Raw genomic sequence first — 25500 nt, 5'->3', positions numbered from 1 at the left:
TTTTCCTGCCCTGACAAAAGCAGCACCACTCAAAGGTGCCCCAGAAATACCTTGAGTGAAGCCCTTGAGCTTTCAGGGACCCCGTTGCCGTATTTCCCTGAGATGATCCCACAGGCCAGGGGAGACCACGTCATTGCTCCCACCCCTGCAGAGGGAACACAAAAAGGGGGTTTGAGGGGAGTGGGACAGGTCAGAGCTGCAGCAAAAATACAGATTTCACTCAGAAACTAAACCAAGAGCAAACTGATTGCTTGTTTCTGTTGCCACAGGCAGCAATGCTCAGCTGGTCCTGCAGGAATGTGCTGCTGGTGCCCTGGAGGATTTATTTCACTTAATGGGCCACATGAATCTCAGAGGGCAAGGAGCAGCCAAGCCAATTAATACTTAATATGTTCATTAATGTACTTTAGTTATTAACAGATAAAATTAAGCAATCCTTCATCAGAGGCACAGCAAGCTGGTTTTTCTTTAGGGTCACTATGACACAGAGGCTTGGCTTTGTCACTGGTCCCACCTGGAGCCTCAGGTGATCCTGCCCTCCATTTCTCCCTGGGAATGCCCAGCACGCCCAGCAGGCTCAGCCTCACCGATTTTGTGGTACAGCTCTGGCAGCTGCACCTCCACCTTCTCCCTCTGGAACAGATGGTACTCGGCCTGCTCACACACGGGGGGGATCATGTTGAACTGCCTGGCCACGGAGTAGGCTTCCTGCAGGGGGAACCAGGGAGAACACACCTCAGGAAATGGAAATGTCTGCAGGACACACCAGGCCACGTTCTCTGTGGGCACAGGAGATGGCCAAGGCAAGGGGGACCAGCAGGATGCTGCAATCTATCTAATGTCCCTGGTTTGGGACATCAGAGCCCATCTCATTCCACCCCTGCCATGGCTGATGTCAAACTGAAGGACTTGCCTTCAGTCAAACCAAAATGACACAAACCCAAACAAACCACCCAAACTCCCACACATCAGCCCATCTTTTCCTAATTAGCACTGGGCTCATTCTGGGACAGCCTTTTAAATGGTTTCAGGTGGAAAGCCTGGATAGAGTGGAACCCAGCGTGCCCAGGGCTGCCGTGCCATGACCTCTGTGGCCTTCACCATCATCTCCACGCTCCTCACCATGACCCCAGGCCCCTCACCATGATCTCCATGGCCCCCAGGCCCATCATGATGATCCCCAGGCCCCTCACCATGATCTCCATGGCCCCCTGGCCCCTCACCATGATCTCCATGGCCCCCAGGCCAATCACCATGATCTCCACGGCCCCCAGGCCCATCACCATGGCCCCCAGGCCCCTCACCATGATCTCCATGGCCCCCAGGCCCATCACCATGATCTCCATGGCCCCCAGGCCCCTCACCATGATCTCCACGGCCCCCAGGCCCCTCACCATGGCCCCCAGGCCCCTCACCATGATCTCCATGGCCCCCAGGCCCATCACCATGATCTCTATGGCCCCACCATGGCCCCCCGGCACCTCACCATGATCTCCATGGCCCCCTGGCCCCTCACCATGATCTCCATGGCCCCACCATGGCCCCCCGGCCCCTCACCATGATCTCCATGGCGCTCCAGCGGGACGTGCCCCAGTACATGGCCATGCCCTGGTTGATCACGTGTGTCATGGCCCGCACGATTTCTGAAAAACAGCAAAAAAAGGAGAGTGAGAAGGGCCCAGAGGCCACATTTCCACCAATCCCACTCCCAAACACCCCACACTGACAGGCCTGAGCACGCTCCTGCCGTGCTCTCCTGCCCAGTTGTGGCTGGAAAAGCATTTTCAGTGCAAACACCGAGACACCGACCCTGCAACTGGGTAAAAACTGCTTTTCCCACCTGGCTCCTGCCTTCCACGGCCTTAGGAGGACATTTCCTTCAAAACAGAACACAAGAGGGCAGCACAGTGGAAAAATAAACTTCAAAATAAATTCCTTTTTTTTTTTAAATTTGCTTCCTGAAAGCACGTATCTGGGTCTGCCTCTTTTTACCAGAGACAAAGCTGCACGAATGGCTGATTGAACCCGACTGCACCAAGGGCCCTGTCACCCTCAGGTGTCCCCTCTGCACCACAGCAGTGTCCTGGTGCCCGTTGATGTGCCCTGGTGCCCATGGCTGTGCCACCACCCCCATTGCTGTGCCGTGGGCCCCACTGCTGTTCTCTGGGACATGGAAGCTTCCAAGGCCACACACACCTGCACAGGATCCTGGATTTCACCCCTCAGACCTCCCTGCCTGCCTGGGGGTGAAAAAACCCTCATGAACTTCAGTTTAAAGGAATCCCAGACTGGTTTGGGTTGGAAGGGATGTTAAAACTAAAGGACCTTAAAGATCTTTTTCTTCCAAGCCCTGCTGTGGGCAGGGACACCTTCCACCTGACCAGGGCTCCAGAATTCAATTATGAGCAACTTCAAGCTGCTCTATCTGAATATTTAATCTAAAATTGTATTTCATTTCCTACCACCATCAGGCTAAGCCTGCTGGTGATCCTTCCCTTCCTCCCTCCCTCCTCAGCAGCTTCTCCCTGGGTTTAGTTTGCTATTTTTGCCCCACCACCATTTCAGAGTTTTGGAAAACATTTCGTCACACGCCTCTTACACATCTCAGCCCGGGGTTGTTTGCACTTCTCCAGCCTCTACTCCTTTCAAAAAAAAAAAAACCCAAAGTCAACTCAGAAAATGTATATAAATAGATATGTATCTCCTTGTTGAGAGAGCCAGAGGACAGCAATAGGATTTGGGAAGGGCATGGGCCCACAGCTTTTGTCCTGCCAGCTGGATCCCAAATGGCAGCACTTAAGAGCAGGAGTTGTTTTTTTTTTTTTTTTTTTTTTTTTTTTTTTTTAACATAAATCAATGCTTCAAATCGCAAATAACAGCCCCTGGCATGATAACAATAATAGCTCTGGGGCAGGTTTAAGTTCCCTGGCAGGAATGCTGTCACCTTCCCTCCATGTGTGTGGCTGCGGGCACTTGGCTCTGTGACACTGGGGACACCCCAGGGACCACAGGGACCCTCCTGTCCAGCTGCCCTGCTGGAAGAGCCCCTTGGGATGAAGAACAAGCCCTGCCTGCCCAGCTGGGGGATGAGATCTTCATCCCAAGGGAATTGTGGAGAGGACGGATCCATCCCACCAGCCGTACCCAGGGCGTCTGATCCAGGGGCTGGGCTGGCAGAGGGTGGCAGGGGATGGCAGGGACACTCACACTGAGCTGAGCCAGCCCCAGGGAGGGTGGGCAGCCCTCAGCCCTCGCCCCCAGCCTGGCTCTGGGGCACAGGGGGCACAGCCAGACCCACGTGCCACGAGCTGCCCGAGGTGCTCCTCTCCAGCTGCTCCCTGCCTCCAACACTCACTGCTTTTACTATTTTAATTTGCTCAGAGACCTTTAAGAACATGAAATACTTTTGGGGGGTTTAGGTTAAGCAGCTTTGCCAGGTGCCCCGAGGCCCAGTGACTGGCAGCACAGAAATCCCCATGGATGCTCATGTGCTCCTTGCCCAGGGGAGCAGCAGAGCCTGGGCAGCCTGGGGAGAGGGATCTGCTCTGGCTGGGGTCACAGGAGGATCTGTGGAAGCAGCAGGCAGGGAAAACAAACAGCACATTCAGGTTTGGTTGGGTTGTGCCCCCCTGCTCGGGCTGCTCCAGCCTGACCCACAGGTGCTGCCACGAGTAGGGAACACTTCAAGGTCACCTTCTCCTTCAGGAGGGGCTGCCCCACCCCTGGCAGTGCCCAGGGCGGGCTGGACAGGGCTTGGAGCAGCCTGGGACAGTGGCAGGGAGCGGGATGAGCTCCAAGGGGCCTTCCTTGGCTCCCTGTGGGAGAAGCTGAGGCGTGTGTGGTGCTGAGCAGGATGGAGTGGCTTGGCAAGCAGCGCTGACAGATGGCCCAGCAGATGCTCTGGGATGGAAGTGCCTTAGTGGGTGAGCCATAAAGGCAGGAAGAAGATGGGAAGTGTCTCCAGCATGCCATTCATAAGAGGAATGTCCCTTTTTTCACCCTGCTGCAGCCTCAGCCAGCACCACAGCCTGTGCCTGGTGCCAGGGCTGGCACTGGGGTGTGGGATCAGCTGTGCCCTGGGCAGGGCAGCCCCTCCACACTGCTCAGTGACAGCAGGGCGGGCACAGAGGGCACAGCTCCCTGCCCGACACAGCACAGAGCCTGCCCTGAGCTCAGCAGCTCCTGGGATCCCAGGCTGGGCCCTGACCCTCATTGGGGGGCACCCATGGGTCACCCATGGTGGCACAGCCCACGCCCAGCAAGGTGCCAGCACTCCTGACACGGAGCTCCAGCTCTGTTTGACTGCCATGGACCATCCAGCACAGCTCCTGAGCCACCTGCCATGGACCATGCCTTGAATCCAGCCACAAACCCTCTTTGTCTGAAGGAACAGGGAAAGGAAATGCTCCAAACACTGAAGTCACTCCCAGGACAGAAAGGAAACTTCCATTTCCTTCCAAACCACACAAATTCATGTTGTGACAGGGTAAACATAGAAACCCTAAATAGTTTGGGAGGGACCTTAAAGGACACCTAATTCCAACCCTCTGCTGTGGGCAGGGACACCTTCCATGGACCTGCCTACCAAACTGAGATGTTTCCCATTTAAGCTGCCCAACCTGAACAACTGATTGCCTTTCCTGCCCTCCTCAGTGTCAGCCCTCAGGCCAGGACCAGGCACTGAGGGTTAACCCCTTCCAGAGCAGCCCCACCAACCTTCCATGGGGGTGTTGTTGTCCGGCCGGTTGGCAAAGACCACGTCCACATACTCCAGCTGCAGCCTCTGGAGAGAAGCCTTCAGCCCTGGGCACGGGAGAGCAGAGACAAGGACAGGCAGGGTCAGAGGGAGGCAGGGAACAGGGCCAGAATGGGAGCAGACAGCTGGCTGTACTTAAATACGTGTATTTTTATATAGACACACATGCTTAGGATGTGAGAGTGGGGCTGAATGATGCTGTCCCACCTCCCTGCAGCCATCTGAGGAGGAAAGCACCACTCTGGCCACACACTGAGCCCCTCCTTCTCCACAATGTGCTTTATTCAGAGCTCCAGGATTGTGCTGACCAGCCCTGGTTACAGAGCTGTCCCTGTCAGCCTGGCAGAGGCACTGCCAGGGAATTCAGTGCCCTGCAGGGAATTCAGTCTGCATTGAGTCACAGAGCCTCTCCTGCTCCAGCCCCAGCTCCTGAGGCCATGGGGGGCACTCCAGGGGTGCAGGGGGTGGCACTGGGGTGGGCTGGTGCCATGGGAGCAGGGAGAGCAGCAGGGCACAGGTGAAGCATCACCTGCCAGGTGAGCTGTGCCCTCCCACACTGCCCAGGGGCTTGGGCACAGCAAACCCCAGCCCTCTGCAGCTCAGCCCATAAATGTGCAGGTTTTCAGAGCCTTCCTGTGAGGATCTGATGGGAGATGGCATCAAACCCCTGCAGATATATTTATATATCCATGCATGAGTGTATGAGAGAGGGCGAGCAGAGGATGGGCATTTTATCCAGCTCAAAATTCAGCAAACATTTCCAGCCTGCTCTATTTTGACTCATTCTTCATGAACATTCATAAAAACATTTTGTTCTTGGGAAGATTTGTAGAAAATAACTGTTCAAAATCCTCTTCTCTCTCTCACGCAAACAGATATATTTAAATATATATAAAAATATAAAATATCTCTCATTGACCTTAACGTTGTTTGCTGGGTGTTCTGTGAAATTATTCCAACTCTTGCCAGTGCTTTTCTGTCATTTCATGAAGCAGCTCCTCAAGAAATGGAAAATGGCTGGGTCTGGAGTGCCTGTGACACATCTGCCACCTCCCTGAGCTCCTTCAGTGCCATCCCCTCACTGAAGCTTATTTAGATGAAAATCCAACAAAATGTTGCTACAAGAAAAGCTTTCTGCAGCATTACCTTACTGGGACAGTCCCAGGATCCTGCAAACACTCCAAGATCCAATTCTGCAGGGAATCCTGGATAAAACTTACCAGGAGCAGGAAGGAGGAGGATGGAAGGAGCCAAAGCTGCACCCAGGGAGGGGCTGCTGACCCCCATTCATCCCACCTGAGCTGGGCACTGCCCTGGGGCTCCCATTTCCCAGGTGTGCAGCACTGAGAGGGGGAGCTGTGCCCAGAGGATGCCATCCCTGAGCCCCAGCAGCAGGATCTGCACGTCCCATGGGGGCAGCAGGCACAAACAGGGGCACAAATCCTCCCCTAGGCTGGCACTGCCCTGCAATGCCCCTCCACAGGACAAGGTCCCAGGGGACACTGCTGCTCCAGGATGTGCCCCTCAGTGCCCAGGCACGGTTCTGTTCCTGGCACTGCTCTCCCTGTGCTGGGAGCTGAGCCTGGCTGAGCTGAGCCTGCAGAGCCAGCTCTGGGTCCAGCCCAGGCACACACGGCCAAGGCTTTGCTGTGGGCAAACAGAACACAGAGCTCCTGCTGTCCCCTCTCCTGCAGGGACATGGCCACAGGGACAAGGCAGAGCAGCAGGGAAGGGGAGGGGAGCAGGGACTGGGGTCAGGAGCCCCAGGATAGGATGGGGAGCAGGGATTGGGGTCAGGAGCCCCAGGGATGGGATAGAGAGCAGGGACTGGGATCAGGAGCCCCAGGGATGGGATAGAGAGCAGGGACTGGGATCAGGAACCCCAGAGGGGAGCAGGGACTGGGGTCAGGAGCCCCAGGATGGGATGAGGAGCAGGGATTGGGGTCAGGAGCCCAAGGATGGGATGAGGAGCAGGGATTGGGGTCAGGAACCCCAGAGGGGAGCAGGGATTGGGGTCGGGAACCCCAGAGGGGAGCAGGGATTGGGGTCAGGAGCCCCAGGATGGGATGGGGAGCAGGGATTGGGGTCAGGAACCCCAGGGATGGGATGGAGAGCAGGGACTGGGATCAGGAACCCAGGATAGGATGGGGAGCAGGGATTGGGGTCAGGAACCACAGGGATGGGATGGGGAGCAGGGATTGGGGTCAGGAGCCCCAGGATGGGATGGGGAGCAGGGATTGGGGTCAGGAGCCCCAGGATGGGATGAGGAGCAGGGATTGGGGTCAGGAACCCCAGGGATGGGATGCAGCCAGGTGAGGGAATGGGCAGCAGAACTGAGCCCTTGGGGAGCAGCAGCACCAGGAGCAGAGCTCAGCCATGCCAGTGGAGCCTGGCAGTCCTCCAGAGACTATTTCTGCAGGCTGACATCATGCCACATCCTCATCCTCATCCCTCCAGCTCCACAGACAGCCCAGGCACCCCTGGCCACATCTGGCCCCACAGGGAAGGGCTGGGGTGTGCAGAGAGCTACCCAAACCCAGCAGCCCCCATGGAGTGAGGGGCCTGCCAGTGCAATCCATTCACTGACATTTTTGAGGGGAGCCAAAACAATCCTTGGGGGCATTTTGGGCATTTCAGGATGAGTTTGGGAACTGCTCTGCATGGGACTGGCACAGGGGCAGTGGGATCAAACAGCCCCAGGCAACAGGACAGAGCCCACCAGGGCAGACCCCAGCCCCTGGCAGACCCCAGCCCATGGAGAGCACTGGGATCAGCTGCACAGAGCCCACCAGGGCAGCCCCATCCCAGGTACCTTCAATGATGTGTTTCCTGGAAAGGCCTCGCTCTGTCTCTGCCCTGCAAGGGAAAAACAGCAACAGCTGGCAGAGGTGCCAACAGCCCGGGAGCAATGAGCTGTGTTCTGATTTAAACACCCCAAAAATTACAGAATCCCAGACTGCTTGGGCTGGGAGGGACCTTAAATCCCCCCAGTGCCACCCCTGCCATGGCAGGGACGTCTCCCACTGTCCAGGGTCCAGCCTGGCCTTGGGCACTGCCAGGGATGCAGGGGCAGCCCCAGCTGCTCCGGGAATCCCATCCCAGCCAGGAATTCCCAATTCCCAATGTCCCACCCATCCCTGCCCTCTGGCACTGGGAGCCATTCCCTGTGTGCTGTCCCTCCATCCCTGTCCCCAGTCCCTCTGCAGCTCTCCTGGAGCCCCTGCAGGCTCTGAGCTCTCCCTGGAGTTCCTCCTCTCCAGGTGAGAAACTCCAACTCCTTAAAACACTTGGCAAAATAAACAGAAATGCAATGACAGCAGCAAAGCACCCCCAGGCGCCATTAACCTCCCCTGGCTGCAGGGCTGGGCCAGCAAACCCCAGGACAAGTGGCTGTCACACTTACTTGCCGCCCCAGTACAGCTTTGTGGTTATCACCAAACTGGACCTCCTGCAAAAAGAACAGGAACACTAATATAATTTTTAAAATAATAATAATAACAACAACCAAGCAGATGCTGCCCATCAGCAACTTGTAAAACCTGGGAGCATTGTTTCTGCTGGGGATGCTCAAACAGCCAAATCAGCTGTGAAATGTTGAGGACACTGACTCCAGTGTTGGTCTGGGGGGATTCCCTGCAAATGGAACTCTGGCAGGCAGGGAGAGCCCAGGAATTGCCAGGTGCCCAGGGAACAGCACCTCTGTGCCCAGGGCATTGCCCCTCTCCAGTGGGGTGAGCAGCACAGGGGACACGAGCTCAGCTCCTTCAGAAGATGGAAAGTGAAATACCCTGAGGTGTTTTGGTAAAGCATGCCCATAAATAGTCAGGGCACGAGGAAATGGAATGAAGTCAGGGGAAGTTTGGATTGGACACTGTGATAGAAAGCAAAGGCGATCCAAATGAGATGACCAAACCCCCAGACATTGTAAATCACTAAATAAGCAGCACCCAGCCCTCTCTCCAGGGCCTGCAGTGCTGTTCCCTCCTGCCATCCTGCCCGTGCCTCTCACTGCCAGGCAGCACTCCCAGAGTTGTTAAACTCCAGTGTGAGACATCTGAATTAATCTGTAAACTCTACACGATATTAAATCAAAGATTTATCATCCTCCAGCTGCCTTGCTGCATAACCAGACATGTACAACACAATTTCCCCAGCTTTTATTACACTTCATTTTATTTCCTCCACATTCCAGAGTATTTCTTACCAGGTAATCACTCACCCCCCTAATCCCCTCGGCTGGGTTTGGAGAGAGCCCTGCCAGACCCCCTCCAGCTGAACCCGCCTAGGACACACACACACACAGAGGAGGACTTTGAAGATTATGCAAATCCCTTAAAACCCACAACATATGCTAATGTGCATCCTTTAACGAGGTGTCAGCTCCTCCCGGGCTGGCACAGCTCTGCCTCCTTACCCCAGCAGGGATGAGGTGCCACAGCCAGCCTCCCACCCGGGAGGGCATCACAGCCCCGAGGGTGGGGGACACCCCCAATCCCAGGGGAGCTGTGGCTGCTCCTGTGGGACCAGGGCACCACCAAGGGAAACCCCCCAGATCAGAGGGAGTGCCATACTGTACCTCCAGCCCTTCTTCTTCAGGATGTTGCCCAGGATCACCTCGGCCCTGTGCAGGAAGAGCCCGGTGTGAGGGGGGCAGGGGGTGCTCAGTGCTCCCAGCCAGCCTGGCTGCAGCTGCCCCTGCCCTCCCTGGTGACAGTGTCTCAAATTGGGACAGGTCCACCTGCCCTCCCTGGTGACAGTGACCCCCAAACTGGGACTGATCCACCTGCCCTCCCTGGTGACAGTGTCCCAAATTGGGACAGGTCCACCTGCCCTCCCTGGTGACAGTGACCCCAAACTGGGACTGATCCACCTGCCCTTCCTGGTGACAGTGACCCCAAATTGGGACAGGTCCACCTGCCCTCCCTGGTGACAGTGACCCCCAGGTGGGACAGGTCCATCCAGCACAGAGCCTCTTGTCCCCCCCTGCCCCTGCCCAGGTCCCCTGTGCCTGAGCCTTGGCTGGTCCCTCTGCAGGACACGATGTCCCAGCCCAGCTGGGAGCCCTGTCGGTCACCCCAGCCCCATTTAGCACGGGTGGTGTCCCCCATCCCATGGGTGATGTCCCCCCCCATCCCACAGTGTCTCTGAGAGCAGCCAGAGTGGCTCCCCCCGGGATTCCTGCCTGGATCTGTCACAGCCCCAGGCACCCAGCACCACTGAGATCCACACTCCCTTCCCATTTGTTCAGGGTATTGGTATCCCTGTGCCAGCACCAGTGGTGCTCTCCAGCCTTTGCTGGGTACAAGAGCCTTTGGGTTAATTGTTTGGGTTTATTTGATGGGTATCCCAAATACAAAGGCTCTCCTGTCCCATTCGGGGACAAAGAGGCTTTCCAAGGACATCCAGAGCCCAGCACATCAGAGGGGGAGCAGAGAGCCCAGGGACGGCAGGTGCAGCTCTGCCAGCCCTTCTGGGCACACCTGCCCAGGTGCAGCTCTGTCCCAGCCCCTCCCGGGCACACCCTGCCCAGCCCTGCCCAGGTGTGGCTGTGCCCAGGTGCAGCCCTGTCCCAGCCCCCTGGGCACACCCTGCCCAGGTGTGGCTGTGCCCAGGTGCAGCCCTGTCCCAGCCCCCCGGCCACACCCTGCCCAGCCCTGCCCAGGTGTGGCTGTGCCCAGGTGCAGCCCTGTCGCAGCCCCCCGGGCACACCCTGCCCCGGGCACTCACTTGCCGGCCGCGTACACCTCGGCCGTGTCGAAGAGGTTCACGCCGCTCTCGTAGGCGATGGTCATCAGCTGCTCGGCCACCTGGGGAGCACGGGGACAGCAGGTGACACCACGCCCAGCAGGGAAAGCCCCACAGCGGGACAAGCCGGGCTCAGCACAGCAGGGCACCCGGGAGGGAGGGATTGAGGGACCACAAAACACGGATTTACATCAATGCCCCCGGAGCCAGCCCGGCAGGAACTCATCTCCCCTCACAGGAGCTTCCTATCGGGAAGGCAGCAGGAATTTAGCAGGGTTACAGAGATGCTCTGCAGATCTGCAGGGTTTAGCACAGAATTGGGGGGGTTAATGTTCCTCTGGCTGCCTGCCTGCCCGTCCTGCAGCTCTCCAGAGATGCCGTGGGGTGGGGAAATGCCTGAAGGGCATTTGTGGAGCACAGGGGAGTCCTGGGGCTCCTGCTGCTCCCGGGGACATGAAGGTTCAGGCTCAGCATCCCAAGCATCCAAGGCTGTGCTTCTGTCCTGCTTTTCCATGGAATTTGTCCTGCTTTGCATGGAATTACAGTGAGCAAGGGGCGCAGGAGGACCAGAGAGCAAAGTGGACATCAAAACTGGCCTTGACTGAGCATCACTGACCAGCCATCATCCCACAGGGCCATGAGATGGGACCAAAACTGGGGAGCCATTGGGATCAAAACTGGGGGAATCCACGGGACCAAAGCCAGGGAATCCATGGGACCAAAGCTGGGGGAATCCACGGGACCAAAGCTGGGGGATCTACAGGGATCAAAACTGGGGGATCCATGGGACCAAAGCTGGGGATCCAGGGGATCAGCAATAGGGAATCCACCAGGACCAAAGCTCGGGGAATCCATGGGACCAAAGCTGAGCATCTACAGGGATCAAAGCTGGGGATATCCATGGGACCAAAGCCAGGGATCCACTGGGACCAAACTGGGGCTCCATGGGATCAAAACTGGGGATCCACTGGGACCAAAGCTGGGAGATCCACAAGATCAAAGACAGGGATCCACGGGATCAAAGCCAGGAGATCCAGAAGAAGCAGCAATACCATGACAGGTGGAGTGAATCTAAAGGAAAAGCCCTTGGAATGGAGGCCCCTGGGCTCTCTCCCTCACGCCAGAGCTGTTTTGGGGCTGTTCCACACCCGGGCAGGCAGCTGCTGTCCCTGGGGCACTCACATCTGGGACACCTGGGCTGCAGAGAAGCCCACGTGCAGCCAGTGCTCCAGGGGTGATTCCCTGCATCAGGAGCCATCTGCTCCAGGGAAAAGCACGGAGCAAACCCAAGCTCATTTTCAGTTGTTTCAGCTTGTTATGTCAAAAATAAATCACCTTTGTAAGGCCAGCCATGACTGTATTTAGGATTGCTGCCCGTTATGTCCACACACAGAAATAGTTCCCAATCCCAGTGCAGGAGCCCAGGGGAAGGAGGGGACATTGCTGGGGACAGCACAGGACAGGAGATGGCCCTGAGGGGTGGATGGGGCAGCTGAGAGTCCATCTCTGGAAATGTCAGGCTCATCAGGGGGTTGTGGCAGAGCTCTGGGTAGTGACTCCCTGCTGTCTCTCTGTGCAGGAAAGCTCCAGGAGCCACAATTTCTTTTAAAAATGAAATTAAAAACACCCCCAGAGTGTGGTTTGTTCCATGCACTCACCTCATCCGAGATCTGACCTCCAAAAGTGACCCAGGTCCCTGGAAAAAGCAAAATAATCTGTTACTACAAGAGGGTTTCCACATCAAAAATGAGACTTCATCAGAATTCCCTTTAGGATTGAATGAGTTTTAGATGGGGTGGGCTGGCTCAGGGGGTGGTGCAGCCCCAAGAGAGATCCTGCAGCCAGGCAGGACAGGGCACCTGCTCCCAGCACAGGCAGCTGCCCAGGGCAGCACCCAGGGGATGCTGTGGTGCCAAAATACAGAGCTGGATTCAAATCATGGGATGGTTTGGGTTGGAAGGACCTTAAATCCCATCCAGAACCACCCCAGCCATGGCAGGGACACCTCCCACTGTCCCAGGCTGCTCCAGCCCTGTCCAGCCTGGCCTGGGATCCTTCCAGGCCCTGGAATCTGAAGCTCTTTCCAAACCAGAAATCATTTTCCAAAGCTTCAATTTGACAAATTGGAAAAAATCTGCAATGCTGCCACAATGCATCATTTGGGGAATGAAACTCTCCTTAAATATGTACTTCAGCATTTAGCATCCTGAAAGGCAAAATCAGAATTAAAAAAAAAAAAAAAAAAAAAGAGACATAAAGAGAAATATTTCTTCTGACAGGACAGATTTCCAACCCACAGTGACTTTTCCCTGGGAGCTTTTCCATGAAGCCAATGTCCAGTGCCAGCCCTGCCCAAGGGCACTGCCTTCCCTAGGCTGGCTCCTAAAGCTGCTGCAGTTTAGGCTCAGTTGCTGGCTCTGGTCTATTATTAGGAAAACTTGGGGCATTATGTCTTTATGATCATCACTTAATAAAAAAAATAATTAAAAAAAAAATCCTGTGGTGGAAGCAGCGTGTGGATTTAACCAGATCATAAATCAGTTTGGGTTGGAAGGGACCTTTAAAGGTCAGCTGGTCCAACCCCAAGGAATTCCCATAGGAACACGATTCCTGTATCTAGATTTTAAATGTATGATTTATTTTAGGAATACAGATCTCCTCAGGCAGTGGGGAAGAGGCAGCAGAGGGCTGGGCAGGCAGCAGGTCAGACACTTCTGATTCCCTGGGCGCAGCAGGGCTGTGCCACCCTGGGCCTCCTGCCAGCCTGTGCCAATGTCCCCCTGAGCCCAGCACTGCCCCTCCCCAGCCCTGCAGAGCTGCACAGAAACCCAGGTGCCAAATTCAGCCACTCCTGGGATGGAGGGACGCATGGATGGATGCATGGGGCAGAGCACGCGGGGCTCTCCCAGCTCCCCAGAGCTGAAAGCTCTCGCTGACAGAGGGGCTCAGCTCCCAGCTGGGAACCCCAGTGAGGTTTCCCCAGCCCCGGAGGTGTCCCAGGCCAGGCTGGGAGCAGCGTGGGGCAGAGGGAGGTGTCCCTGCCAGGGCAGGGGGGCACCGGGCACCCCCTCCCACCCCATCCGTAAGGCAAGGATGGGACGGGACAGGGACTGCAGGGCCAGGGCTGAGCTCTGATGCTGCTGAGGGACAGGAATTGCAGCTTCCCTGCCTGCCTGCGCTTGGAAAGATGCAGAAGCTGCTCCCAGACCCTCATCAAAGAGGGATGGGGTCCCTGGGCGCCGGGACATGGACCCTGAGCAGGGTGGAAGGGCTGGGGCAGCTTTGATCAGCCCTGCTCAGAACACAGCCCCCCATCATCCCTGGCAGCAGCAGCTCGCTCCCTTTCCCTCAGAAAAAGGCCAGTCTGAATTTTTTAATACGTCGGGTTTCTCTCAGTGCAAATAAAGCTATTTAAAGATGCACAAAGTGTGAGCTCAAACTGCAACTCCTGACTTCCTGCAGAACAACCCTAGCTGGAAAAGCCAAGTTTGCCACAGATCAGAGATGAAATGGAAACTAAACAAATGAGCAAAGAGAACACATTTTCTGGCTAATTTTGTATTTTCTCTAGCTCTGTAAGGACAACAATAATGGGACAGGAGTACCCCTGCTGCACCTTGCTGGCTACAGAGCTCAGGAGAGGTATTTTCTCTGATTATTGGAGTTTAAATGCTCTGGTCCTGCACAACAAAGATAAAACTGAAACCTGTTTTCATTTCATCTTTAAGCTTCTTCATGCAGATAAAAAAAAAATAACCAAATGAAGCCTGATTTCCATGTTAAAGCTTCAGAGGTGTTATTTTTACAGGAATACATTAAAATGTGTTTGTACCAAAAAAATGGGTTGAGACTGTTTATCTCAAAGTGATTTTTTTTCCCTTTTGCATAAGCAGCACACAGGTGCACAGGTGAGAGGGAAGAGGATTATTCATCCTCCCCACAGAGTGCACATCCTCTCAAAATTCACCTTGTGACACAAGGCACATCCCACTGAGTGACAATGTGCTCGGGGCCTGGGGCACAGGGAGAGCTCAAATCAGAATAACAGCTCCTGAAATGCAGGGAATAAATATCTGTGCTGCTGGGCAGCCCTGCCCGAGCCCCCAGCCCCAGCTGGGCACAGCGGCACCAGCAGGAGCACACGGGGGGATTCCAAGGGGGTTTTTCCCCATCATTATCACAAAACCAGGCAGGGATGTGAGTTTGGGCTCAGCGGGGTGAGCTGAAAGCACCAGGCGTGGCTGGGAAGGGAAGGGCTCTGCTCCAGGAGCAGGGAGGGCACCCCCATCCAGGCACAGGCTGCTCCCCTCCCTCTGCACATTGAAAAAGGCAAAAAAAAGCACAAGGAGCATTTGGCATTTCAAACAACAGCCAAGGATGATTCACAACCTCAGCCAACACACTCATTTGGGAAGAAAAATATTCTGGAGAAAGGCATGTATTTTTTTAAATTGCTGCTTTCCCCTGTCCAAGTGACTGTCTCTCTCTCACCAGCCCAGCTCATGGCTTGGAAAGGCATCCCCTGCCCCAGGACAGACAGACTTCCACCGCTGCCCTTGCCCATCACCTTCCTCCCTCCTGCCCTGAAAGGTTTCCCAAATGGATATGTTCACCTGCAAGGGGAATTCCTGCACAATTCCAGCTCTGGCTCCCAGTGCAGCCCGGCAGGGGTTGGTGCCAGAGCAGACCCACCTGAGCAGTGTCACAGAACCAGTGTCACCTGTGTCACCTGTGCAGGGGCAGGGCTGAGCCCCCACAGCCCCTGCTTCTGCTGGCAGGAATGGTGCCTGCGCCCAACCTCACCCCAGAGCCAGGACCAAGGGCACAGCAAAAAACCTGCCTGCCTCCAAAAAACCAAAACCTGCCCCTCTAGGCTCACCAAACACCATTTCTGCAGCCAGCTATCACCTCCTGTCCATGGATCGGGACTAGGATGGCAGCTTTGTGCTGCTCCTTTCCCTGCTCATCACCTCTCTGCAGGTCAAGGTTTTCTCAAAACCTGAAGGAGCCCACAGGCAGGGTCTGAGCTGCACAGGTGAAAACCATGACCTGCCTTTCCCTGGAATCACAAGAACACTTTGGATCCAGCACCAAGCAGAGCCTGGCAGCAGCCCAGGGCCAGCCTGGCAGGTCCCTGGAAGGCTCACCTGGAACAAACTGAGCCAGGCAGGAGGGCAAAGCTGAGCCCAAACTGAGCCAGGCAGGAGGGCAAAGCTCAGCCCAGGCAGGAGCAGGACCCAGCTCTGGGATGCTCCCAGGGAAGCTCAGCCTGGCTGAGCAATCCCAGCCCCACGGGAGCTCAGTGCCCCAGGGATGATGCTCAGCTCTGCTCTCAGGGCCCTCCCTGACAGCCCTGTGTAGCCATGATATTTTCTGAAAAATCCTTTCCTTAGGATTTTTCCTCCTGAGAAGCTCAGAGGCCTCAGGAACAAAATGTAAACATTGATTATCTGCTGCTGTGGAATGCAGCAGGTTCATCTGGGATTGGTCTCATGTGGTTGTTTCTGATTAATGGCCAATCACAGCTGGCTTGGACTCTCTGTCTGAGCCACGAGCTTTTGTTATCATTCTTTTTTTTCTATTCTTAGCCAGCCTTCTGATGAAATCCTTTCTTCTATTCTTTTAGCGTAGTTTCAATACAATATATATCATAAAATAATAAATCAGCCTTCTGAAACATGGAGTCAGGTCCTAGTCTCTCCCCTCACCCTCAGCCCCCTGAGAACACAGCCCTGCCAGCAGAGGAGCTCGTTCCCCCAGCCAGGAGGAGCAGGGTGCCACCAAAGGGTCCCTGCTCCCAGCCCTGCCCACCTCGGATCTCTGCCCCCCTTCCCCTTCTCCTCCACTTGCCATCCCGCAGGATGAAGCACTCTCCCACCTCGCTGAGATTTTGCAAGGCTTTTGAGGAAGACTGCTGAGCCTTCAGAAACTTCAGTGAGCCCTAAATTGGATTTTCATGCTGCAGAGAACACAGGGAAACACATTTATCTTTTGGGGAGCTGCAAGAGAGAAGGCATTTAGGAAAGTCAGATAAAGCAGAGCTGGGAGCAGACACCTGGAGGATGTGCAGAGGGACAAGTGGGAGGGTTTTAAACTGAAAGAGAGATTTGGATGGGATATTGGGGCGAAATCCTTCCCTGGGAGGGTGAGCAGGCCTGGCACAGCTGTGGCTGCCCCTGCATCCCGGGCAGTGCCCAAGGCCAGGCTGGACATTGGGGCTGGAGCACCTGGGGCAGTGGGAGGTGTCCCTGCGGTGGCAGGGACAGACCAGGATGAGCTTTAAGGTCCCTCCAACCCAACCCAAGCACCCAAAAGAAAAGGTGCTGTGCAGCAGGAGGAACACCTGCCCACCCCAGGGAATGTGCATTTCTGCATTCTGGGGTTCAGGCTCCCAGCTCCCCTTCTCTCCCTGCACACAGGGCTCAGGGCTCCCTGTGCTGCAGCAGGAGGAGGGCCCAGCAGCCCCCCCAGCCCCTGCACAGCTGCACTCACAAAGGCTCAGTATATTTAGATGCTGCTGCAGTTCCACTTGAAATCAAAGAAAAGCTCTGCAAAATTTTCTTTTTTTTTTTCTTTTCCTGCTGCTACTTCCTTCCCGTGGCTTTCTCCTCCACCACAGCAGCAGCACTTGGGGAAGCTGTGAGGCTGATAAATGAAACTGATAAATAAAGCCTCTGCACAGAGCAGACGAGTCCTTCCCAAGGCTGGGGCTATTTTAACCAGAAGAGCTCTTGGCAGAACAGGCCCTGCTTCTCCCACTTGTGCTACAGGGTGACTTTGACACTTCCCTCCAGTTTGAACCCAGATTCCAAAGGGCTGAGAGCTGCCCTGGGAGGATCCCTGGCAGGGATAATCAGGCAGAGCCCCCAGGACAGCAGCACCCCTCACCCTGGCAATGCTCACCCAGGCAGGAGACCCCCGGAATTTATCCCAAACACCCTCTGCTCTCACAGCTTGTGCTCACCAAGCTCCTGGTTTCCAACAAACAGCCCCAAAGCCTTACTTTTCTGTCTGAACAGCCTGAGCAGAATAATCTCAGAATCATGGAATGGGTTTGGTTTTTCGTTTTAAGGTTTTAAGAACCTTAAAGCTCATCCATTCCACCCCTCTGCTGGGCAGGGACACTGCCCAGTAGACCAGGTTGCTCTGACCGAATAATAATAACAACACAATTGTTAAATAACAATATTGTTATTATAACTGGACTCCTCAAAGAAAATTTCAGTAAGTAGCAAGCCAAATTGCACCCAGGATGGAAATTTCCTGATGACTAAAGACAAGCATGCCATAGGTTGTGAATCTACAGACAGCAGTGTTTCCCTGAAGTGTTTCACAGGTTTAAAGCCTGCTGCAGACTCCTTGGATCTGTGGGTACATCAATTGATTTAAATACTCTGAGTAAGTGTAGAATGAACCTTGCCATCTTAGATTCATAATTAGCTTAGATTCATAATTAAGTGCCTGTTGTGCTTACAGCAAATCCTATTGAGTCACTTTATAAATGTTAAATTAGTCAACTGATTAAGCCCTGCTATTGTGGTGCTGATGGAGCATTGTTAAACCCCCCAGACCTGAGGCACTGCTCAGTCTGAGGCTGAGCCTGGCCCTGGGGCTGCTCTCAACCCCAGGGCTCAGGGCAGGGTCTCCTCCTGCTCTGCACCCACCCTCCTGGCCAGAACCCACTCCAACCACTGCACACTGATTTTAACCTGATTTTCTGCCACCTGCTCTGTCTACAGAGCAACAAACCAAAGTGTGCCATCCAACTCCACAATTTGATAAATTCACACTCAGCCGCCGGCACTGCGGCAGGAGCTCACAGCACAGCTCACCCTCCTCCTCCTCCTCCTGCTCCCTGCAGGGCTGGGTGTCCATCCCACAGCTCAGTCTGTGTCCAGGGGCTGCACTTCAGAGCATTGCTCTGAGTAAAGGCAGCAGGAGCTGAGCAGAGCCCTTCCCCAGGAAACAGCACACAAAGATAAAGCATTGGTGTGGAACTGGGGGCTTTGGAGCCAGGGGAAAACTGGGCACACAGGGGATGGGATGGCATCCATGGCATAGGATGGGGTCCATGGGATGGGATCCAGCTCTGCCCCAGCCCAGGCTGGCCCTGGCCCTGGGGGCTCCTGGGACACTCCCTGGGATCCCTGCAGGCTGCTCCTCCCCAGGACTGGGCACACCAGAGGGTTTTCCAGCACAAACCCTCCCACAGTTGCCCCAGAGGGCTGGGCACAGAGGCCAGAGGTACTCACCCAACCCCAGGCACGACACTCTCAGCCCGGACTTGCCAAGGTTTCTGGAAGGAAAAGAAAATAATTAGAGACTGCAGTTCAGCCCTTGAGGCACACACAGCATCACCCCAGGGGGAGGCAGCAGCTGGGGGGGGACCAGCCACAGCTTTTGCCCAAATGCTAGGTTTTCATCCAAAAGGGGCAGAGCTCCCATGGTGGGCACCCAGCTGGGGAGGGGTGGATGTGCTGCCATCCCCCTCCTCCTCCTCCCTGAGTGCTCAGGGCTGGCAATAAACCCAAACACCTCCAGCCCTTGGACAGCACACCCAGGCTGGTGTGCCTGACCTGTGCTCCCAGCCCATCCCATTTTCCACACTGGATTTCCTGGCTGTTTCAGGTTGTCACTCCTACAGCACTATTTCCCTGAAGGGCATCCCGGGGGGACAGGATGCCAGACCCTGGGCCAGGACTGCCCACCCTCCCAGCCCTCAGGACCCCTTAATGCACTGCTGCACCCAAAATTGAGTGCTGCTAATGGGGATTTCGGCTGCTGGGAGACACAGGAACCTGACCTGCAGGTCTGTTTGCAAAGCTGCAGCTGCATCTCCAGCCCCACGAGCCCCCAGGCTCACAGCACAGTTAGGGCAGGCACTGACCTCTTTTTTTTGTCTGTGTGTTCTATTTTTTCTTCTTTATTCCTTTTCTAGTTTTCCTTCCTTTTTTCCCTCTTTCTTTTTTTTTCCCCCATCTTTTGAGTGCAAACACAGCTGGAGCCTGCCCAGCAGCAGCACAAATCCTCCCCATCCTGACTGGAACCCTTGGGAGGTTCAAAGGCAAAGCCCCAGAGCTGCACTGAGGGCAGGAATCCCAGACTCCCACACCCATGGGATGGGGATTTCTACATTCCTTGTGACACAGCCTACCCACCCCAAAACACCCTTTGGAGCCAAGTGCTGCTGCTCATTCCCTCACAGCTTGCAATTATTTTGCAGGTTTTATAGGTTTTTAATCCTATTTCTCACCAACCTGATATTTGCTGTTCAAAGTCTGTGGGCACAGCTCAGCCATGAGCTCCTCTCTCCACATAAATATAAATACACATCTACACATGCACCCTTTATATATATTTGCACATATATATATATTTTATTACCCCCTTTGCACATATGCCCTTTATCTCTATGCACATACATATCCTTTATGGGAAACCTTTTATGGAAATGCGCACAAATACCCTTTAAATCTATGTATCCATGGGCACACTCTTTATACACAACCCTTTTATGTCTACACACAGAGATATTCTCAGTATCTATGTGCAAATATAGATCCTCTCCATACATCCTTTTATATATCCCTATATTATATGTGTATTTGGATGGACACACAGTGTGAGTGCATCTCTGGGGTGTTTCCCTGCATTTATAGGATTCACCACCCCAGCAGTGGGATCTCAGCCCAGACCCCAGTGATGGCCCGTCCTTCCCCACAGCTCCCTGTGCCACCACTCCAGGGCTGCTCCCTCCCCACTCCAGGCAGCTTTTGGGGTAAAACACACCAGGTTTGCTCCAGGGAGCAACACCCAGCTCTGTGAGGAGCCTGCTCAGCCAACAAATCCAGGCAGAAATGCTGTGTTTGGATTTCCAGAGTGCTGCCATTTGCTCAGCACACACCTGACCCGGATATTTGGGAAATTGATGCTGGAAATGCCAAATCCCTGCAGGGCCTGATCCCTCTGCAAAGGGAGTGGGAGGCGCTGGGCAGGGGGATTGCTGAGCCCATGGGGCAGCCTGGAGACACCCCCAGGTGTGCAGAGAGGCCCCACTGGTGGGAACTGGTCACACTGGGGGGAACCGGCCCCAGCACAGCCCTGGGGCTGTGTTAGAGCTCACTGAGCCCAACCCTGGCTCCTCCTGCAGGGCAGGAATCTGCCATTCAAGCCCTGCTTCTCCTCTGCCTCCCAAACCAGAAAAAACAAACCCACACAAACCCACCAAGCAAACACTCACATATATCTCCATTTACACCCGTTCTGCAGCAGCCAGGAGGGTGCAGATGGAGATGGAGCAGACAGACAGACAGACACGTGCCTGAAGCTGCACAGTTGCCAAGTACAATCAATGGGCTGTCTCCAAGTAACAGGGCAGTAAAAGCTCTTTGTGCTTGCCTTGCACTAATGCTGGGCTCGGGGACAATGAGGCAGCTCCGTGCCTGCAGCTGAACCGGCAGCAGCACCACAGCTCCCCGAGGGTGCTGCGCTGGGAGCAGGGTTGGGAATGGGGATGGGAACAAATCCCAGCCCATCAGGAGCATCTGCTGTGGCTGTGCACAGCTGAGCATCCTCCTGGGAAACTCTGGGTGCTGTGCCAGCCAGCTCAGGGTGCTCACCTGGAGCTGCTGGGCTACAGGGGCTCCAGGAGAGCTGGAGAAGGGGAATGGCTTCCACTGCCAGGGGGTCAGTGGGATATTGGGAAGGAATTCCTCTCTGTGAGAGAGCAGCTATTAGAGAGGACAAAGCAGGAGCCTCTGCTCTCTGGGGATCAGCTTGTCTGGCCAAAGCAGCTGATTGAAAGTCAGCTCTGATCCATCCTCTCCTGCTTTCCATTAGCACAGCCATCGTGCTGCTGCTGCCGAGAGCCCCCAGTGCTTTGTGATGGCTCTGCTGCCACACATCACTGCCCAGCACACAGAGAACACAATGGGGTTTATCTGTGCTGGGCCCGGCCCTGCAGCCACCCTGGTTCCCTGCACACAGCTCCCACCTCCCAGGCTGGAACTGCCTCCTTTTCCTTGCCTTAACCCCAAACCTGCACCACGAGCCAGGCCTGGAGGTGCTCAGCACCTCAGCTTGGAGTTCTTTTAAAGCCAGAGCCCAAAGCCAAGCAGCATCCCACTGCTGTGTGCCCAAAGCTGGGCTCCACCTGAGCCAGGCCTGGCCCCGCAGAGGCCTCACAGCGGGATGGGGCAGGGAAAGGGCAGCAAGGAGAGGGTTTGGGGCAGAGCATGGCACAGCCCCTCTCCGTGCCCACAGCTGTACAAAGCTCCTGAGGCCACCAAAACCTCCAGGGCAGGACAGCTGCAGCCACCTCAGTCCACAGAGCCACAGGCACTGGTTTAGCCTGGGGAGAGAAGGGACACCCATGTCCTTCTGCTGTTTGTAGCTCTGTGATGCATTTTAACTTCACTTCAAACCATTCCAGCCTCCTTCTCCAGGGAGCAGCCTTGGGACAGGTGAGCGCAGTGTCTGTGCTGTGCTGGTGCCTGGCACTGACCAGGGGACAGCCAAGGACGAGGGGACCTCAGCCAGCCAAGAGCCCTGCTCTGCAGGTCGGGTCTAACCGGGCCCCATTCCACAGGCCGGGTCTAACCGGGCCCCATTCCACAGGCCAGGTTTAACTGGGCCCCCTTTGCAGGCCGGGTCTAACAGGATCCCGCTCCGCAGGCAGGGTTTAGCTGGGCCCCACTCCACAGGCCGGGTCTAGCTGTGCCTCGCTGTGCTGGCAGCACCCAAGGGTGCCATTTCCCTGCCCAGCAGCAGCCCGGGCTGGCAGCAGGTCCCCACAGCACAGCCTGGCGAGCAGAGCCAGCTCTGAGTCACAGCAAACACAGCCTGCAGCCTGGCACACGCTGAAAACGCCCCGGGGCACCCAGCAGGGCTGGCATATCCCTGCATTAGGCTTTTCCTCACCCTGAGGGATCCCAGCAGCCTGGGCAGGAGCCCTGCAGGGAGCTGGGGCAGCATCCCCACAGGGAGCTGTGCCAAGCCCAGCAGAGGCAGGTGCCAGGCAGGGAAAAGGCTGGTGAGGAGCTGTGAGCCAGCCCAGGGTGGCACCTCCCTGCTGACAGGATCCCCAGGATGGCACAGCCACAGGGTCACCCCCCTGCCCGTGACAATGCCAGCCCTGTTGCTCCTTCCTCGTCCTCACCCACACCAGGCCCTCCATGCCCACTGCCTGCTGGGGTTTGTTTTCCCCAGGAGGAGCTCGGGGGTTTGCCCAAGGTGTGTAGCCATGATACTTTATGAAAAATCCTTTCCTTAGGATTTTGCCTCCTGAGAAGCTCAGAGGCCTCAGGAACAAAATGCAAACATTGATTATCTGCTGCTGTGGAATGCAGCAGGTGCATCTGGGATTGGTGTCGTGTGGTTGTTTCTAATTAATGGCCAATCACAGTCAGCTGGCTCAGACTCTCTGTCTGAGCCAAAAGCTTTTGTTATCATTCTTTTTTTTCTATTCTTAGCAGCCTTCTGATGAAATCCTTTCTTCTATTCTTTTAGTACAGTTTTAATATAATATGTATATAATAAAATAATAAATCAGCCTTCTGAACCATGGAGGCAGATCCTCGTCTCTTCCCTCATTCTCAGACCCCTGTGAACACAGTCACACCTGGCTCCCACAGAAACACCACAGCCCAAACCCACCCCAAGCCCTTCACACAGGGCAGAAATGCTGCTCAGAACAGACACTTTGGCTCTGCTGCAGAGATTAATAAGCCTGAGTAAATTGTTTTGTTAAATGTAGGGGGCTCAGGGGCTGGCACCAGCCTGTGCAGGACACAGAGGCACCAGATCCAGCCCTGAGCTGCAAAATCCTCCAGCTCCTCAAATCTCAGGGAAAACCCATCATTTTGCTTGTGAGCCACCTAACTGCGAGGAGATGGTGGGTAAAACCAGGGAGAATCCTACAGAGATGCACCCAGGTGGGAGTGCTGGGTGAGGAGGGCTCATTCTGTGGCCAAAGAAAGCACCAGGGTCCAACGTGCACACCAAAGGGCAAGGTGACCATTTTGGCTTCAGGAGCCCTGTGGTTCAACATCAGAAAGTCAAAAGTGGCACAAAAGGAAAGGGAGGACTAACACATCCTGCAGCAGCATAGAGGTATCTGGGATAAAACCTGACAGCAAAAAGACAGGGGGAAATATCACAGGTTTCCAAGAGTCTGTTAACTAAAGTCAACGTTACACACATAATCCAGTCTTCAACCAGGGCCACATTACAAGGAAAAATCCCCTGGGATTTGGTTTCACCTTCCCTTGCTCCTGGGGAGTGGATGCTGCACAGAACCCTGCCTTAAACCAGCAGTGCCCAGCCCAAACCTCCACCAGCACAGGGCAGCATGACATGGAAAATCCCCAGCCCTCCTTGTGCCTTTCCCTCACCCCATGCCTCCCTCATGCTTTTCATGGGAGTTTGGAGTTGAATTATTCCCTGGGAAGGGCAAATGCTGAGCGTGCAGGCAGAGCTGAAGGAGAACGAAAGGAATTGTAATTTATAAATGTACATAGAGATGTGGGATGAGCCCGGAGCAGGGAGCTCCCAGGGGAGCAGGCACAGGATCCTGGGGAGCCAGGAGAACTGCAGAGCAGGGCTGGGGGAGGACGAGGCTCAGCTCTGGCTGACAAATCGAGGCTTTAGGAGAAAAGCCCAGCGTGGTGACATCTGTGTGACCAGCCACTGCTCAGGCCACAGGGACAGCAAAGCCCTGCAGGGGACACAGGCACTGCCAGAGGGGACACAGCCAAGAGGCTCTTCAGCCAAAGGAAAGAGAAAATGCAGGGGTGGAACATCCCTGCAAAGCACCCCGTGCCACAGAAAACAACTGTAATTGTGGGGCTGTAATTAATGCTGGAGCAGGGGAATGGTGAGAGCCCAGCAGTGGCACCGAGTGCTCTGCAATGGCTGAGGGACCCAGGAGCAGCCCCTGTCCCTGCAGGGCCACCTCCATCCTCCCAAACACAGCCCAGCCCCAGGCAAACCCCTCAGCCAGCAGCGGGGAAGGGCAATTCCCCTCCTTGGGGAACCCTCACCACTCATATCCCATTTCCCCTCCTTGGAAAACCTTCACCATCCATCTCCAATTCCCCTCCTTGGGAAAGCCTCACCATCCATCTCCAATTCCCCTCCTTGGGAAACCCTCACCACCCATATCCCATTTCCCCTCCTTGGAAAACCTTCACCATCCATCTCCAATTCCCCTCCTTGGCAAACCTTCACCATCCATCTCCAATTCCCCTCCTCGGAAAACCTTCACCATCCATCTCCAATTTCCCTCCTCAGGAAATCCTCCCCATCCATGTCCCACACCCACCATGCACCAGCCCGGATCCTGCAGGGCACACGGAGCTGGAGGAGCAGCACAAACCCCACACAGGCACAAAACCAACACACACCCCCTTCCCTGGCAGAGATTTATGGTCTGAGACACTTGTGCTGCTTAATTACCTCGTTAACCTACAACATTCCTGTGTCCTTCAGGGACAGAGAAATTACAGCACAGCGCATTCCCAGGTGGGGATTTGCTTCCCTTCACTGTTTGGAGCAGGGACAGTTTGGGTTTGGCCTCTCCAATTAACACCCCCCAAATCAGCCCAAACCTTCCCTTGCCCTGCAGCATTCCCAGCTGGAAGGGATCAGGATAACCATCCTATCTGTTTGTTTATCTGTGTATCCATCCATCCATCCATCCATCCATCCATCCATCCATCCATCCATCCATCCATCCATCCATCCATCCTTCTATCTATTAATCCATCTCCCATCTTCCATTTATTCACCCATCCATCCATCTACCAGAAATGAGACAGAAAAGGAGAGGTTTTTCCCCCAATGCAAAACCAGAAGTTTTAAATAAAATCTCTGCAATAACACATACAATGACTAAAACATTTCTGAGTCCACACCCACAGAAGAACCTCCAGGCTTGGGAGAGCTCCACAGAATTCAGATAAAGCTGCTTTTGGCTCCTTCCAAGGCTGGTTTCACTGCCC

The 25500-nt window shown here is 55.0% G+C and overlaps 1 protein-coding gene across 2 annotated transcripts in view; it reads right to left on the bottom strand.

Moving 5' to 3' along the window:
• KCNAB1 (potassium voltage-gated channel subfamily A regulatory beta subunit 1) overlaps positions 1 to 25500 on the bottom strand; it is a 57641-nt gene that overhangs the window by 2919 nt on the left and 29222 nt on the right. For both annotated transcript variants that reach the window (XM_059479554.1, XM_059479555.1), the window contains exons 2-11: positions 18754 to 18797; positions 12160 to 12197; positions 10484 to 10563; positions 9333 to 9377; positions 8160 to 8204; positions 7569 to 7612; positions 4717 to 4803; positions 1558 to 1643; positions 588 to 708; positions 51 to 145 (exon numbers count right to left, since the gene is read on the bottom strand). In XM_059479554.1, coding sequence (XP_059335537.1) covers positions 51 to 145; positions 588 to 708; positions 1558 to 1643; positions 4717 to 4803; positions 7569 to 7612; positions 8160 to 8204; positions 9333 to 9377; positions 10484 to 10563; positions 12160 to 12197; positions 18754 to 18797 — 685 coding nt within the window. The remainder of the gene's footprint in view (positions 1 to 50; positions 146 to 587; positions 709 to 1557; positions 1644 to 4716; positions 4804 to 7568; positions 7613 to 8159; positions 8205 to 9332; positions 9378 to 10483; positions 10564 to 12159; positions 12198 to 18753; positions 18798 to 25500) is intronic.

The sequence above is a fragment of the Ammospiza nelsoni genome, chromosome 10 (genome assembly GCF_027579445.1).
Source record: "Ammospiza nelsoni isolate bAmmNel1 chromosome 10, bAmmNel1.pri, whole genome shotgun sequence".
NCBI lineage: Eukaryota > Metazoa > Chordata > Aves > Passeriformes > Passerellidae > Ammospiza > Ammospiza nelsoni.
This window is presented reverse-complemented; position numbering and strand designations above follow the sequence as displayed.